The sequence below is a fragment of the Zonotrichia leucophrys genome, chromosome 1 (genome assembly GCF_028769735.1).
Source record: "Zonotrichia leucophrys gambelii isolate GWCS_2022_RI chromosome 1, RI_Zleu_2.0, whole genome shotgun sequence".
Lineage (NCBI taxonomy): Eukaryota > Metazoa > Chordata > Aves > Passeriformes > Passerellidae > Zonotrichia > Zonotrichia leucophrys.
In genome coordinates this window covers 70144825-70163593 of record NC_088169.1, presented here as the reverse complement: position 1 = coordinate 70163593, position 18769 = coordinate 70144825, and the positions used below count along the sequence as shown (strand labels likewise).

Genomic DNA, 18769 nt, shown 5'->3' with positions numbered 1-18769 from the left:
CCAGAGGAGCTCTCCATGTGTTCTCCCCTTGTCTCATGTCTCCCTTTGCGTTCTCCATGTTTAGAAGAGTAGAAAAAGGTAACCCAAATATGCCCTGAAATACGCACAAAAACATACATTAGAGACAGGTCATATTATGACATGATGCATTTCAGAAATAATTCCTTGGGGCTTTTCCCAAAGCAACTGCTGGTCATTTTCTTCTTCAAAGTTAAGAAAGTGTAAGCACCAAAGATGAAAATTTTTTGAAAGGTTTTGCTTTGTGAAAACGTTTCTCTTATTTTAAAGATGGAACATAACCCTATTTCTTGGCTTTGCCCAGACAGTATTTACTACAGAAAACCACTGGTATAGTGGGACAGATCAGCCAATAGATCTGTCTGGTGGCCAGAGACACACAATTACATGTGAAAATCAGCAGGAAATTTCTATCATTGATCATTTCACAATGCAAACCTCAAAACAATGGCCCCAAGAGATCAAGAAAAGGAAAGACGCTATCACTTCCCTCAGTATTTCTAATATACTTTAACTTGATGGGTTAGCCTCATGGTCCCTCAAATCTTAATGCTGGCAACAGGGAAAAAAAAAGGAACAATCTCCAACATCACTCACTTCTGCAGCAACACAGCAAGGGGTAAATGCTCTTGCAGAGAAAACCTTTTGTCTGCTGGGAGCTCTGACAGACATGCTCTCCCACAGTGATTCTCCAGAATTTAGGACAAAACCACCCCAAGCTGTGTGTCCTTGCTGTCCCTGAACTGCTGTGCTATAGAAGTGATTTCTCAGCAAAGAGGTAAATGAACAGCTGAAAACCAACACTGTCACAGAACCATGCTTCAATCCCTCTGAGCCTGACAGCAGAGTCCAGCCTTACTGGACTACTTGTGTGAGCCAGACACTTCCTTAGGTATCTCCTACAAACCACTGCACTGTTGCTGACTCTGACTCAGCCATCTCACAAGGCCTGAGGAGCCCAAAGGACCTGCACGAGGTGGCAAAGCACACCTTAAGAATTTTGGGCTTTTTTAAGCTGTGTCAAACCAGGACAGCACAAAACTCATCCCTGGAAGTGTCCTATTTCTGTCAAAGCCTCCGAAACCACAGCCAGGTCCTCCTCCACCCTCCCTCACACAGCACATTCTCCCATCATTACCTGGCAGCTGATGAAAGTCATCACACAAAATACAAATAGATTTGAGGTTTATTTTGGCCAATGATGTTTAATTATAATTTCAAAACCTAGTACCAAGAAATCTAAACAGTACACCTACTCAGTTCAGTGGAATCCCTTTTATGCAGCACTGTATGAGGCAAAAAAGGGCAAAACCCCACAGACTTCCCCCCAGAATTAACCAGTAATTGTAATAGACTCTGAATTTCAGTCTAGTACAGTGCAACTGCATTGCCAGGAAAGTAGCAGTCTAGTGGAGACATTAATTCATGGGATGCCAGCTCCTAGATCTTTAAACACAGCTTGCGACCTACCAAGCAGCAAAGCCTTGTATTGGTACTCAAGCACATCTATACGGAAATTTTTTCTTTCCACTTGCAACATAAAATGGTATTTGTTGGCAGTAAGAATATATTATTCACAAACAGCAAAACCATACAGCAGTTGTAACATTTAAGTGCCAACAAATCTCCAGAGGTGCACACTTTCACTAACACCAAATATGTGGGATAAAGAGCATTTTGGACTAAACCTTGTAACATGTTATGGACAAAGATGGGCATCTCGTGATCGAAACAAGCTTTAAAGAGAGGATTCCTTTACTCATAAAAACATCTCATAAAACAAATTGCACAAATAAGGGCTGAATTCAAACTTAGAGAAACGGTATTTCATACCTACCTATAAAGCCAGAACATCTTGTCCAGGAGCAAAAACAAAGGGAGGACTATTTTAAGAATTTTTAGAAATTCTTTAATTTCTTTCATGAATCAAAGTGTTCAAGAGCAAGATTCAAACTCAAACTATTCTGTGATAGTACAAATACCCAGCTGAAGCAATAGAGGGATGTTACTTAATGGGAAGATTGAAGGGCAGTTATTCTAGAGATGTGAAATCAGCTTCTGTTTATATTCAGCTTCTTCCTCTACCCTCCTCAGTACCAGCTTCTGCTCAGTTCTGGACGGTGACAAAGTATAGCTTTTACCTTCAATTTTTCTTAATTCATATCAGAGAGAGAAGAAAAATGGATCTTTTTGTTTGGTATGCTTTTGTTGTGTTTTTTTTTACAGCCAAGTCTGCTGGATTTCTCATTTAAAAGCTGACTTCTTGGAACACTAGCAGCAATCCCTCTCTGCTGATAAAAAGAGCTTTCATACAAAATTAAGATGTAGTTTACAGGGTATTTCTGCAAAATAACAGTAGGAGCTTGAAAAACACATTTGCTCACTGACTACTGAAAAGAAAGAATTCATTGTAACCTAGGCCATCAGCTTCTGCCCAGTCTAGAGGTTTGATAAAAGCAAACACACTAAATAACCTCAAACCAGCTGCACTAAATCATTTCCCAAGCAGGAGCTGTATTTAAGCAAAGAAGCAATCCAAGTGCCTTTGCTATTGCTCATAAAACTTTGCCAGCAAAGTGACCTTAAGCAGTAATTCTGGTAAGATTTACAGCTGCAATTCGAAGTAAAACCCAGTGTGGCTTTGGAAAGTTAAGTGTCTGGGTCTTAGTTTCTCTTTTGACAGGAAAAAAAAAAAAAGGAAAAAAATAAAGTGGGGAAAATGAGGCACCAGGAGTTATCTAGGTTTGGGAATCAGAGAAGACTAAGCCAAAATAAGAGTGGTTTTGTTGCATAATTCTCTCTCCCAGCCAACAATGTGAGAAGCTTACAAGGAGTCAAGCAGCTTCAGAGCACAGAACAACCAGAGAGAGATTGTTTGCCTTTCCAGCAATGGCCAGAGTCCATATGGCATGTAAAGACTGTGAAGTTGTTGCCTATCCACTTATTCAAAAGAGGGTTAAATCCCATAGATCCCCTTCACTTTGGGTGCTCTGAAGTGCCAGGCACGGACAGTGCCTGCAGCTAACACGGGAGAGCATGGGAAGAACAGGGCTCACCAGCACTGTCACAAACACCAAAATAACTGGGACTGCCATGATTTTGAATGATGAAGCTCTGTATATTTACAACTTGTCTTCCCATGGATTTTGCTACTCTAAATCCATATATTAAGCATGCTGAGCGACACCCAGTGAATAGCTCAATTGTTTCTTCAATTCCAAAAAAACGCAATCCTATATAAAGGTCAAACTTAATTTGACATAAAATTATCTGAAATGTTACCCAGTTGGAAAAATGTCTTCATCCAAATTGGTAACTTAAGCTAGCATAGGGAAATACTGAAGGCAACAGCTAAAGCCCACCTAGCAATCAAAAAGCAATTAATTAAAAAGCAATTAATTTAATTAATTAAAAAGCAATTAATACAATACTCAACCCTCTCATTATAATACAATAGACTTCTTTAACTTCTGAATAACCCAGAAGAATTACCTCAATTAAAATCATACACAGAAAATCTCATTAACTTTTAGTCAGATTTTCTTCTCATAAATACACCTTTCATATTTAGAAATCACAGAAACACAGTATTAACTTAGGTTGGAAGAAACTTTTGGGACCATAGAGTCTAATCCATGACAAAACATCACCATGTCAACTAGACCATGGCATTGAGTGCCACATCCAGTCTTTCCTTAAACAACTCCAGGGAATGAAACTGACACTTACTTTACCAAACACTAGCAAATTTTCTATACCAAGTGACTGAAAAACAGTACATGACTCATATGGTTCTTCCCTTTTAATCATATTATATGCACTGTGTTTAACTTTAAAAACCAAGTTTGCAAGGGAATGTAATGAAACTCAAGAGTTTGAGAAATCAAGAATATTTTCTTTGTGCAATGAGGTATCATGCAGGGCAATTAGTGACTGTGAAGTAATCAGGTTTCTGTCTGATGCCTCTCATCTCCTTGTGGGAGCATCTTACAGTAATTCTCCTTACACTCTGAGGCACCTGGTGGATACAACGACATTTTCTTCCAGCTTTTATGCTCAAATGAAGCTAATAAAAAACCACTGGAAAACCCTAGTGTGAAGGTTTTTAGACAGTGAAAATTAACCAACCATACTGCTTTCTTCAGAAACACAAAGCATCTCATGTAAAGGCTTTTTATGACTGGTTTATATTAATCAAAGCTGACAATTAAAACAATACTGAATTTTGTATTTCTTTGCTAAATGTAATGATCAGTAGTAGAAGTTTACTGGATTCACTAATCCATATAGAATTAAATTCGAACTATGCAGTTGCTGCCATCATTTATGCCAGCAATGGTAATTTATAGGTGGTTCAGATGTTTGCAAATAAACTTAATTGAAAACTGTAAATCACCATATATTCAAAATGCGTATCAGCCAAGATAACCAAGAGAACAGAAGGAATTGAAAATGAGCAGCCTTCTGCAACTGAAAGCTTTTTCCAGTCGACAAACAGAAAAAGCTTGTGACTCAGCTCACTTGAATTCCATAATAACCTTGTGCATGAAGTAAATGGATTTTTTATGTGTACTTCAAAAGTACATACATAGTGTTCTATATACAAATAAATTGCATGTCCCTGTTCTAAGCAGCTCTAATGTCATTCAAAACTATGTCAGCTAAGGAAAAAGGACTGAAGAGGTGAGGGATATGACAGTGGGAAAGCAGAAGATGAATCAGATATTTAGCAGCAGTCTTGATAGCATTTTGCCTTTTATTAAAATCGAATCAGTTAAATTTTGCCTTTTAATAAAACAGAATCATAAAACAGGCCTCCTCAACACCCTCAAGTCATCATATAGATCAGAAACTACTTGCCACAAGCAAGTGCTTAAACTAACATGGACGCTATATGGAGAATTTACAAAAAAGAAGAAGATAAAAACCTAGAGAGAAAGGCTCCTAATTAGCCCCTGTGCCTCCCTGACATGGACACCATACTACCACAACCAAAACCAGCCAGGCAGCTCCATGCTCACCACAGTCCACAGGGCTGTGGCATGCTCTGCACGCCCCCAGTCCTCCCAGCCTCTGAATCCCCAGAAGCCTTCAGGATGTGTGGAAAAAGGAAGAGGGCACACTGGAAATATGAGTGTGAACAAATAGTTGCCAAGGCAGGTGGTCTCTGCCCTTTTCCCCTTCTTGGCAGAGCACTTGCCTGCAGGCACACCTGCACCACACACACGCTCCCAATCTCCTCTGCAACACCACTCTCCATGCAAAGATGGTCCGCAAGAGTCTCCAAAGGTACAAAGACCAAGACTTGGAAACAAGTCCATGGAGCAGGTCCACGCATCTCTCAAATGAACCTGTCTGGGTGGTGACCAGTGTCCCTGGACTGGACTGAGGGCAGGTAGAGAAGGTCTATCAGTCCTGAGAGATACCATGTCCATCTGCCTACCTCAAAGCAGAATCCATTCTCATGTTACTGCTTCTGATGAAAGCTTGTTTAATGTGTTCATAAACACTTCTAAAAATGGGGAATGGACATTTGCTCCCTAACCAAGCTATGCCAGTGCCTAACCATTATAAAGCTTTTTCCCCTAAAATCTGAACTCCATCTTCTTTGCTCCTACTGCAGACAGTTTGCACATTTCTAATTTTCCCACTCCCTCAACCTTTTTCCCCCTACCGTAATCAACTGCCACAGTATTTTTTTTTTGATAAATAATTTTCTTCAGACCTCTAATGCTCCACATCATTGTCCCCATGGCTGCCACCAAGCAGTCTTCACTATTTTCTGGTGTGGTGCACAAGAAAGGGGTAATCCAGTGCATTGCTGTGCACAGCTACAGACTGACTGACCCATTTTCTAGGGTCTTCTGCTGTGAATTTAAAAGCCACCACCAACTCTCTCCCCCTCTCCTGCCCACAATTTCTACTGCTACAGAAACTGGCCACAAGGAAGCATGTAGGGGAAGTGCAACACAAGCGCCTGCAGTGCTCACCTGTTTTTAAGATGTGCCGCCAGGTCACATCGCTGCATCACTTCCTGACACACAGAAGAGAAGGGGCACAAAACAGAAAGCTTGTCTAACAGTTTATGAACAAGGATGCTGGATTTTTTGCAGAGTTTAAAATGGAGTCTTTTACGATCCAGTGGGCAGAAATCCTTCTCCTGCAGAAAGTTCCTTAGGCACTTGTAGCAGAAAGTGTGTCCACAGGGAGTGTCCAACGGCTGCAACAAGGGCTGAAGGCAAATGTGGCACACCAAGTCATCATCCACTTCGTTCTGGTAGTTGTAGAGATGGTTCTCCCTTGTCCAGTGCTGCTGGCCACACTCAAAGCACAGAGGGTTCAAAGAGGCATTCTGCTCCACTGCAGCCATGTCGTCACCTGCAGTCCCCATTTTACAGCTAAGAAGGCTGACGGATCCTTCTCCTCTTCCTTCTCATAGGATGGGGATGCTCATGTAAAGCTCACAGAGCAGCAACTTCTTCCAGGGTTACTTATATATGCTCTTCAGTCATTTTCTGCAACAAAGAAAGAAATAGAAATTATTCACTTTGCAGGAAATATGGAAGTTCTCTTCAAAACATTTGACTTCTGGATTTACCAAAATACAACAACAAGACAGATCAGGGGAATATTCCTGTTTTCTGTAAGTTTGTCAATGAAAAGAACAACAACGAAAACTCTACAAATACGAATCCTTTTATAACACAAACATTTTATGGCTTCATAAGAGCTGGTGCAGTGCAGTGTCTTCACCTGCAAGATGACCATTTTATGACAGCAAGGACACCACATTATGCATTGTCACACTAGAAGCATGCAATTAGCATTTGGCAAAAAAATACCCTATTGTGGAATGATGGTCATATGATCAAATAATTGTGTTCTTTAGTACGAGATAACATTTTTAATCTGGTCCTACTCTGTTTTCTGGATTTTGACTATACAGATTATTAGGTTATTAGTAATGTTCTAAATACACTGCACTGAAAAAACCAGCAAACAGCTTAGCCCAGTTCATTCCATTAGTAATATTGCAAACCTTACTTCTAGGTTTCCTCTGTGGATTGCTACACAGTAAGAAGGACAGATTCTATCCAGTATGCCCCATCTGATTTAGTACAGAGGCCTGTAATAAAAATATGGAATAAACTAATCATATGAAACTACTGGTTTCAAACAACTTACTTGTTTTGCTTTTTACCTAACAAAGTTATAGCACACTGAGTGTGGCAAGAAAAGACTCTAGGTCTGTCACCATGGGATTTATTTTCTAAACTTTTTATGTTATTAAACTTTGCCCCTCTTAAAATAGCTGCTTGGGCAGGAAGTTGTGCAGCCATCAGTCTGCAATTTCAAACACTAAATCCTTATCCCTCCCAACCTTATTTACCCTTCTCTCCCTTACAGAATCACACTGCTTGATGTACATAGCATGATGATTTAGAAAATAAAAGAGATTTTCTCACAGTCTTAAGGCACTTCCATATTTGGTAGTTTTGATAAATGTTCTTACTTGTGGGGGGATAAAAAAAATCAAATTAGAGCAATGCTTACCTTGTACCTAAATTCTTTATTGCAATTCAGCAAGCAATGCTCAGGACAGAGACTGTTTTCTAGCAAAGTAGTAGAAAAGATAGAGAAAAATGAAAACTAGCAGTCTAGGCATCAGCCCATCATCTTTATTTCTGACTGCTGAAATGTAGTTCTAAACATATTCTGAAGTTCATGTTGAACACACACATTTCCTCATGTCTTACTTTTTACGAGATTCGCTATTTTGATTTTTGCCCCTTAACCTCACACAGCTGAGCACAAGACTTAGAGCACATTTTACAAGGATTATTATATCCTTTGACGTAAAAAGGATTAAATAGTAATTTGTAATCCAGGCTTCTATTCTGCCATGGAAATTGATGCTCATCGTTGCCCTGTCTTGTAGTAGATAATGTGCACCTTCTGGAAAGGATTTCACAAGGGAAGAGCATAGCAGCTCTTTGTTGCTGGAGACTAAGAATGCAAAATGAGACCCCAAAAGAGATTAGTCAAAAAACAGTCTTAAATATATTATGTAAGAGCTCAAAGATTGGAGAGCAGATAAGGAGAGCAGCGCACGGAGCCCTCGTGCTCAGACCAGAGCTCTCTCTCGCTGCATTCATGCTGCTGGATTAACACAGAAGGGATGAGACCCATCTAATGGCTGGTCTTTATGTAATGCAAAATAAACCAGATAAATGTTCTAGAAAAACACAGCACTGAATTGTGACTTTACCAAATTATTTTGTCAGTCAAGGCAGGGGAGGAATACACGGCACAAGTTGTATTGAACTTGGGGTACCTGCAACACCAACAGGCCCTGCAAAGTCACACACAGAACAGGCAGCAAAAACCACAGTACGTGTGCTGCCCAAAGTGTAGACCTGCACCTACTACTGACTACAATCAAGACTCTTCCTCCTTCTCCAACCAACCAAAAACCCAAGAAAGAACCAAGTCCTGATATGCAGAATCACAAAATATTCTGAGTTGGAAGGGATCCATCAGGATCATCAAGTTCAACTCCTGGCCCTGCACAGGACACCCCAAGAGTCACACCATGTGCCTGAGAGTATTTGCCCAAAGCATTCTTGAACTCTGTAAGCCTTGGTGCTGTGATCATTTCCCTGGGGATACCATTGTAGTGCTCAATCATCCTCTGGGTGAGAAACTTTTTCCTGATATCCAACCTAAACATCCTCTGCCTCTGCTTCATGCTGTTTCCTTGAGTCCTGTCACTGGTCATGAGGACTGTGGATATTGGTACTTGCCCCTCCACTTCCCACCATGAGCATGTTGAAGACTATCATTGAGGCTATGGAAAAACTCAACATCATTCTGTGCACTACTGTAATAGAGATCCAGTCAGGAATCCTGAGTGTGACCATCCCAAATGGACCTCCTTGAAGGCTTCTAGAATTTCTATCCCTTGAAGTCCATGTAACTCACATGGCAGTCTGTGACAGAGCATGAGTCAGTGTCATACAGTAAATATACCCATGAGATAGTTTGACATCTATAACTGGCTATGATCAAAGAAATCCGCACCTCTCTTTCAGGACGTTGAAATTAATCCTTTTTTGTGTTAAAAATTTTAACAAGTTCCTTTAAATTTTGAACAAAATGTAAAATCAGAGAAGAGCAACCAGGCATTCATTGCCATGTAAAAAATTACAATCACAAGCCTTCTGTCTTAGGAAAGGTATACCCAGAGACAGGCTCTGTTTACAAGAGCGTGACACAGGCAGTCACTCCCTTGCCACCACTGCAGGAGGTGAGCAGACACACCTGTTCCTACGGCTGACCCATCCCAGGGTCTGAATGCTGCTGGTGCAGGGACAAACCCGGGGCTGTGCTTTGCTGCAGAGGGCCGGAGACAGGCTCTTCCTGGGCAGCTGACATTGCCTCAGTGCTGCCACTGCCCTGGTAACTTAAATCATCAATAAATGCCATATAAGCTACACCCACCACCTCTTCTGCAGCTAATGTGACCGCCCTTCCACACCTCTCTGCCAGCAGAGCTGTGGAAGAAAGGGATAGTGCATTACAGAATGAAGATTCAGAAGAAAAGAAAAATCTCACTGACACCACAAAGAAAACCCTAAACCAACAAAAATAAATACCCAAATAAAGACACCACCACCACCTGAAAAAAAAGAAATTAAAAAAAAACAAGATTTCTTTACTTTCACATTGCTGTGCTCTACTTTGGGCAAGCCCATTCCATGACCGAGGAAACAATCACCACGATTTTTATTGATCATATACTGTAGCTGCCTAATTATTGACATCAAGACAGTTTACCATCTGTTCCTGGCGCAAAATGTCAGTTTATTTACAAAGCTCACAAACACAGAGTTTGTGGTCTGAGCAACAGCTGGGATGACAGGTCAGGTCTAAATTTCCCTGATGTAAAGTACTATATCCCTGAAATCCACAATACCAGAGCACTGCCATTTATAATACCCTACTTCAACCCTCTTTCTGCATCCCTTATATTATTTTCTCTGTCTCCTATCACAGTAGATCACCAGCTCCACAGGATGATAACAGCCCAGGAAAGCTGCAAACAGGAAAAATAACCAGAATTATAAAAAATATGAAGTGGGTAAAAGAGCCAGCCAGGCCTGTTATTCAAGTCATATAATTCCCTAGAAAATAATTTTCCCAGGACTTCATTAAAACAGTCAAATAGTGCAGGTGCTGCCCTGCTTTCAGTTTTAAATTACAATCCACTTGGGAACTGGGCAAGACTGGACACCCAACTGCAAATTTTATGTGCAAATTTATTTTAGTTTTTTAAGTGGAGTAGGCACAAGAGTGATTTTAGACTGAAAAGGACAGCCTTATCCTTAGGTCTCCTCTTGTTCTGATTTATTGATGCAATGAACATTCTCTGGAGAAGCTCAACACATTTTTACAAAAGCATTAGATGTCAGGCTTTATACCTACATCAGATTTCATAATATTATTCCTTCTGTCTGAATGGGTGGTATTAAAAAAAAAAGAAAATCACAAGCAAACTGGAACTAGCAGTAAGTTAACCTTTCAGCTGTAGTTGTCTTTACATAAGTCACAAATAGTTAACACTAGTTCCAGTTTGAAGTTAATGGAAACATGTATTTTGCAATTAATGCTCTCAGAGATTTAAGCAATCTATTTCTAAATTATCTTATTAAAATCCTAGAGATTTACAGCCCATTAACTGACTGTTCAAAATTTTACCTAAAAACCCAAGTATACCCCAGAAGTAAGCAACTATGCAAAATATCCATCTTAACAATTAATCTCTTATTTTAAAATGACCTTTAATACATCCCAATTTTTTATTTTGTTTACAACTGCCTATGCAATTTTCTCAAGCAAAAACAAATGTCAAAAGAACACCCTGAGATGAATGACACCTCTGTTTCTTTGGAGGACTCTATTGTCTCTGTATCCCAAAATGGCTGGGATGCAAATCTTAGTTCTGCACCTCTAACCAGAACTCTCTAACCAGGGCGATGCATTTGCACTGAGATCTATCTAACCACTGAATCAATGATTAATTTCTTCTGTGTAATCTAAACCAGCAGCAAGTGAAAAACTGTCCACCTGTATTTTCCCTTTGATTAAAGGCCACTGGGTATTAGTTGCTTCTTCTCTTCATCTCAGAGGAGATGAGATCCCAAAATTTTGCTTCAGGAATCACAGGCACACCTCAGTACATAATCCTTCATTATTACTCTCCAGTGTGGCAAGGGAGCATATGGAAAAAATTGTAACAGCTATTCAGAAGATTTCATGTGACCCTAAATTCCGGCAGTCCTGGCCTGGCAGATTTGACCTTGAGTGGTAATATCTAACACACACTAATCAATAACTCTGAACAACAGCGCAGTCATCCATCTTGGATTTCAGGAAAGGCTGGCTTAATTTTAAAATGTCACAGGATTTCCACAATCAGTTCTCCATGGACAATAGTCCCTGATTGCCTAAGCTAGCTAAGAAGGGTCTCAATTTTCAAATTCCCCTGCTTTATTCAAATGCCATGGCTGTGAACAGGATCTCTGAGCAGTCAGGAGTGTTTGACATAAGCCCCAGGAAAGAAAAACTAGACAGTGGTTAAACCCATTGCTTAAAACCACATCATAACATTAATTAAACATTAGTTCTTAGTTCCCAGTGCAGTATTCTTCACAGGAATTACAGCATCAGGCTGATGACTTGTAACGGTTCTCAAAGCAGACCCTAGCTTAAGTGAAAGAATAAAAGACAGAAGAAATTAATTAAAAAAATAATGAGAATAAAAAGCTAGCAAACATCATCATAGGGGAAAAGTGTTATTTCCCATCTCCCAATAAGCATGACCTAGCTCATTAGATACAATCTCTGCTTTAATATTAAAGCCATATTGCAAACAAGTGAGGTAGTACTAGCAACATGTATTGACTTTACAATATCCATATAAATTATACCGATATCCAAAGGCTGCACTGCCTTCAAACACCAAACCCCGATTCAATCCCTGTCCAAGTTTATGAGGCAATAATCCTGTTAGACACCTCCTCTTTTGAAAATGCAAACAAATTAAAGTTTTGACAAAACATGGTACCTGGCAGCTCCGAATCAAAAATCTACAAGAGATGGACAGGGCACAGCAATTTCTGCTATCGCTGCAGCCCCATATGCCAATTACCCAACACACCTATTTTTTGTGCTGATGAGCAACCTCTTCCATGTTTCTAAGTTGTTCAGCAGAATGACTGGAATTTTTATATGCAAACTAAATAATATTGTGCCTGAATGGTGACTTTGTTTCACTGAACCACAAGCAGGCAACGCTGGGCTTGCAGTAAAACCATCTCTCCAGAGATTATTTTTTGCCTCTGTGCTAGTCTTTTTGTTCCATCAAAGAATGCCCTCACAGACAAGGAGTCATCCTTACACCAGGCGTTGATGTGGCACCATCACTGCAAAGGCAAGAGGTCACAGGTGAGGATTGTCCTTCCCTGCCCCAGAGGTGAGGATTTTTATATGCAATTCCTCAAAAAAAAAGTGCACACGCACTCCCTAGCTGGGTATTTTCACAGTCCAGCATTTTTCAAGGACGAGACACGAAACCCTGGTTAATTCCGACAAATAAGGAGCATTTGGGAAAATTAACAGGACCGTTAGTTGTGGTTTGTATTTGTGGAGTGCTGCGTTTCCGTGGCAACTGGGGGCTTTAATTACCATCGCAGCGTTAAGGGTCCCTGCTGCACAGGGGCGTGAGACGCTGCCAGGCTGGGGGACCACAGGAGCACTGCCTGTGCTCCCCTCTGCCCCACAGCCACCTGCAGAGCTCCAGGGGATCTGAGCTACCAAAGGCATGTCTGGAATGGGGAAACCGAGGGGCAGCACAAGACTGACCATCCTTAGCAGAGATGACACCCACCTCCCAAAACCAGCATCTCAAAGCCAGGGCTGCTCGACATCAGGGGATGACAGGATGAAAGCGGGACTCGCTGCCCAGAGATAAAACAAGTAGGCAGAAGGTTTTGCTCAAACAGGCAAAAATCCTGCTGCAGCCATCTTCTATGGCACAAATGGAACGGCTTCTATTTTGGGACCAGGAGATTAAAATAGCTTTACTTTAGTCAAATTGGTCTCAAATGAGACAGGAAAGATAAGGACTGTGACTCTACGGAGGTTCCTACAATGAAATACCCATTCTTTACAGAAAATACAGAGCTATATCCAATAAATCATCTCGGCATAGAAGAAAAGGAGGCGAGTATGGATCTCAAACAAAGATACAGCTACACATCTACAGACTAAATTTTGCACAGTCCTACTGAACAAGAGCAATGCTGAAAAAGGAGGAAATACGACACACAAGCCAAGCTAGATTAGAGCCACCCAGGTTTGGATGGCTAGTCAGATGTCCTGGTCTGCAGGGAGCACAAACCCCATGAAAGAACTTGAACAGTCTCTTCAGCAGGCACTGCTACCCACCCTATAAAAGTGTTGCTCAAGTATTGCCTTTCCCTGCCATCATGTTTCGTAAGACAAAAGGTAGGAGCTCATTTTACAGTTTGCAAGATCTATTTTCTGTACGTACACTAAATGTTCTGTTAAGTGGAAAGTGAAATGCCTGCTTCTGGGGGCTAACCCTGTTTTGTGTCAGAAATCACCCCATGCTAGGAACAACACAGGACAAGCACCTTGGGAGTTAAGGATGCTCCCAGGACTCTCAACAATAGAGCAGGTTTTAGGCCTAAGTGCATTAAAAAAACCTAGAAGAACCTTACAAGTACCTAAACTTGTTTCTGGATTTTTGCAGTGAAAAAGTAAATAGAAAGAAACATAATTAAATAGAAGTGAAAAAACACAGACTTACCTGCCAGGAGACCTGAAGACAAATTTCCTTCCTAGCACAAAAAGAATAAGGAAAGCAGTATTTAATTACTGCTGCTCTAACAGGTGGGCCTTTATATCCAGTGGAAGTGAAAAAAGTACCCCAACAGTCAAAAAGACAAGGAGACAATTAGTGAGGCTTTCTTCTCACTGATGGAGCAGAGGAGAAGAGCAAGAAAGAGTAAAACATTTGCTTATCCGCCATGGATATTTTCTGCCGCGCAATCTGTCCACCAGCCCTTGCCATATGTGCCACCCTTTCTGCTGGGAGAGATGAAGGCAGCAGAAAGCTGCCCATCAAGATGCTAAACCTTCTGGAAGGCCCTCCCCTATGCACTTTGCCCTGAAACAGGGACTTTTGTGGATGAACAGAATACACTTAACTAGATTAAACGTAGCTCATTCCTGGATATGTACAGAGAGAATTTGATTTGATTAATTCAAATTTTAAGGAGCAGTAGCGATTCAAAGGAAATAAAGGAATCCAAGAGCTATGCTCCCTTTTCCCGCACTTCTTTATAACCAGCCCCCATCCCTACGGGTGTGCACGGAGGAAATTCAAGGAGACAGCACTGCGATTAATCATGAAACGGCTTTGATGACAGAGAGAAGCTGGAGGTGGAGGGGTGGAAAGGATAAAAGAACTTTCTGAATAGTTAAATTGTAGGACTTAACTATTTTCAGAGAGAAACACCATCCCATCTCTTCCTTCAGGCATATGCCACCTTGCGTAACTGGTTACAGCTGGTTTCCCCCATCAATCACAACTTGAGTGATGGGGAAAGCTATTTTCAAAGGTAAACTATGCTGTTACTAAGCAGTTTTTTAGCTTAGACATAGGGTGAAAAAATGAAGCTACCTCCTAAGCTAACAAAAACCTCCGATCTCTTTGAAAACAAGCATTTCTAAGATCTGTGCAAGACAGAGCCAAGAGGACATGGTTTAGAGACAGCTCAGATAAATGATAAGCTACACACTGTCCTCCTCCCGCAGGAAAGGAGGCAGAGTCCTCTGCAGGAGTGAGTGCCCATGGCCTGAAAGCAACCCATGACAACCCATGGCCAGAGAAAGAAACTTAAAAGTTCAGCAGAAAGAGCACAGAGAATGGTCTAGACTTGGTCTGGAGCTTGCAGCTTCAATTTTCAGCCTCGACCTGCCAAACGCCAGCAGCTAAGGAACATCACTTGGTGAGCTAAGGCAACCCCTTAAACCAGTCTGCCCTGCCTAGAGACTGCTTATTTTCTCCCTAATGAAATAAAACAAGTATCACCACATCAGAACTCTCAAAGGAAAGAGGAAAATAAGAGCCTTCTTGAGCCCATAGTCGAGAGTATTTAACTCAGGCTACCGACACACAGGCCTAATTACGACTTGCCCATGAGCAGGGGTATTGCCTGCAGAGCGACCCACTCACCACCACAACTGCCCCACTTGGTCTGCAGCCCAGCACAGCCAGGATCAGGGAAAGCTGGGCTGGCACTGGCCACCCCCTGGCAAGCAGGTGACTGACTCACTGCCCTGGCTGAGCAGTCTCTACTCGTGCCTGGGAATTATGTTAGGATGCCATGCACTAGCCGACACTTGAATTAACTCCACAAAAAGGACAATTTGATTCTTAACACTTCAGGATGATGGCTGTGCCTCTCCCTATTAAGTCTGCTGAAGACGTTTCACTTTGCTGCTGTACATAACTTGATTTCCAGTTAATTTCCAGGAGAAACTTTCCTTCTGATATGTGTAAAAAGATTCTTTTCAGAGCCAGAGGCCTGACCCAGCTTTGGGGACATAAAAAAGGCAGAACATGACTTGTGCAAAATACTCTCATATTATTTTGTAGGATGCTTTTCATAAATTAAAACCTTTACACTGAGACCTTCCAATTAGGCTACCTGTCATACTGCAACAGATGTACTCTGTACAGATACTGAAAATAAATGGCTCCACACATCAGCAAAATTTACATAATAAGAACATGTTAGATCTAGAAGTTGTAGTCTTAATATATACAAATATTATCTTAAATAAAGCCCATTTAAATACTTTGTATGTAAACAGGTCTTTACATACAGAGTAGACTACTGCTTGATCTGAGGCCTCCAGACAGGATTCAGAAAAGGAAGTGGACATTGAGTTGACTATGTAAAATCCAGTCTGGTTATACATATTTGACAGACACAAGTAATACGGAAGCAAAGACTGCATTTGTTTTAGTCCTGCTGTAGGAATCATAGTCTCCACTTCACCCCCTGTAATTACACAGCCACCAAGAAAGAGTAGAGACAACAGTTATTGAATGAAAAAAACAGACATTTTTTCTAAAAACACTTCTCTACTCCCTAACCATGTTTGCCAGCTTTTTGTTTCACATTCCCTATTAGTTTGGCTGATTGCATGTTATATATATATATCTATACACACACACACGTTAAAAAATAGAATTTCGCTAGCTATTACATAGGGAAGCTTCTAGGGTGCATCTCTTTACCTGCCTGAGGTGCAAAGTTTGGCTGCTTTAGCACATTTTCTGACTCCTGTTAGTGCCCTCAGAAAGAAACTACCTCAGTTGTAACACTATTGAGAATCCGTTCTTTAAGATTCAAGTGAGAAATCTTAGCAAAGCTGCATAGCAGCACACACACAGCAGGCCAGCAGGCCCTGCTATGTACTCTCACACGAGTGACAGGGGCTAAATGTTAAACAGCAATCTCCTAACTCCCCTCTGCAGAATGAATAACGTGGAAGAGGGAAAGCTGAGCTGCTGTTACAGCATTTCTGTACCATTTTCGTCAGTAGTCTTGTTCTCTTTACGAAAAGGTAATATTCCTAAAGAAAGGTAAAAAATTAAAATAATTATCTTCTAAGTGAGTAGCAAAAAATAAAACTATAAAGAAAAAAATGACACTAAAAACAAGTAACTGGCAGCATCTATGTAAAACATCAAACTGATAGCCATATGCAGAGATTCTACAGAAGAGATATATTAATAGAACTATAAATCAAGAAATAAACTAGAAGAAAATTGCTCAATAAAAGAGAGTTAAGTCCTCACAGAAGGCTACAAGCAAACAGGGGCAAAGCTCAGAAGTTTGCTAGGGTGGGGAGGCATCAGGACTCCAACTGCTACACTCATCTGGCAGACAAACCCCAAGTTGTTAAAAAAACCAAAGACATGAAAATATGAAAGAAAAATGCAAATCACTTAAGATAGTTAACAATGAATTTGTACAATACATACAAGACATTTACTCACATCAGCAAAGAATTCCAAGTCCCCACGCTTTGGGAAGACAGCGGTAAAGGAGTAGTGTGCTGAAGAGTTCAGATTCCTAACTTCAGGCACCACTTTTCTGTACCCACAGTCAAAATGGATGCAGCAACAGAGACTGACAAAAACATGCTACATCGGGAAGGAGCCAACCTTCTCCTCCTCCTCCCTGTCCAATCTCTTCTCAGCAGGCTGAAATTTTGCATCTGTGGGGGATGATACAATTTTTGCTTCCTCATTTATTCTATGCATTCAACCCTTAAGAGCTAGCTTTTAAAATACCAGTCTTGCTTTGAAGGATATTACTTCATTAGCAGTGCTTTTGGAAAAAGGTCTTTAAAAGGCAGACGACTCACCCTCTGGAGTATCCATCTTCTTTGCACTCCCTAACCACAATTCTCATTTTCCCAAACCAAGCACTTCTCAACAAGTTAGGCTAGGTTCACAGACATAAAAAATTCAAACCACCTTTTATTTCCATACTTTTTTTTAAACTCCCAACTCATACTAAACACATTCACATGTTTTATGCCAGATACTTACATGAAACATTTTTTTAAACTTTATAACTTTTTTTTTTTCATTGCTACATTGTCCAAAAGCTACAAACCACCCCATACAGCACTCCCGCTCCACTGGGAGCTGTGCAACCGATCCCAAAGTATTACGGTGTCTCCAAGATAAGGATGCACATTCCCATGGGACATATTTCTTTTCCTCAAAAAGGGAGCAGTGCTGTGCACAAAGACTGCAGGATGCCAGAAATGCAACACAAGGACCAGAGGGGCGGTAGACACCTGCCTACCCTTCGTACAGAGGCAGGAGCAGTAGCTGCTGTGTTCATAAGGCCAGGATATCTTCACACAACAGGCCTAGCATGCAACTGGGTATCTGGAAATAGCAGACTTCCAAGCTTTTTTGTTCCTATCAGCAGCAACAAGGATTCAATGAGGTACTCAGAAGTTCATCTGCAAACTTCCTGTTTGTAAAATCCAGAGCTTTTAAGAAGTAACTCAAACTTACCATCAAGCTCAGAGTGGTGCAGTGACTCAGAGGAACAGGGTCTAGTGCAGAGCAACAATAGTTTGCTCTACAGTTACCAGTTTCCACCTAGACTCAGGCATTTGGGTCAGAAACCAAATTCTGCACACATCAGTGAAGAACTGTTTAACACTGCAGTAAGAGAACAGCCTTGATTTCCACTGATTTTCAGAGTGAAAAAACTAGTAATTTCAATTTAATGAACCGAGAGGAGGCCAAACGCAGTAATTAAAAGTCTTTATCCTGTCCTTTCTGTGTGCAGTCTGAAAACCAGAAATCCAGACAAGAACATGATGAGAGTTTCATTCAAAGGAGACAACTTGCTTTAAGAGCAGGAGACTCAACTACAAGCAACACTGACTTTTAATATCAGTCATATGGGATAAGATAATAGACAATATCCCAGGCAACATGACACTGTAAATAAAAGATACAGGGATGACAGAGTTGTGTAAAGGCCACGCTAGCTGAAGAATTTTAAGATGGAAAAGATAAAACTGCTCATGGAACCAAGAAGTTACACTGGAAAGCTAC

At 40.9% G+C, this 18769-nt stretch overlaps 1 protein-coding gene across 3 annotated transcripts in view; it reads right to left on the bottom strand.

Annotated features, from left to right (window-relative positions):
• Window positions 1–18769, bottom strand: part of LNX2 (ligand of numb-protein X 2) — a 59690-nt gene that overhangs the window by 20553 nt on the left and 20368 nt on the right. The window contains exons 2-3 of one of the 3 annotated variants that reach the window (XM_064716843.1): window positions 7063–7144; window positions 6009–6533 (exon numbers count right to left, since the gene is read on the bottom strand). In XM_064716843.1, the coding sequence (XP_064572913.1) occupies window positions 6009–6409 (401 nt within the window). In that variant the 5' untranslated portion in view covers window positions 6410–6533; window positions 7063–7144. Of the gene's footprint in view, window positions 1–6008; window positions 6534–7062; window positions 7145–13912; window positions 13977–18769 lie in introns of those variants that run through there. The other 2 variants (XM_064716850.1, XM_064716833.1) reach the window with 2 other exon arrangements.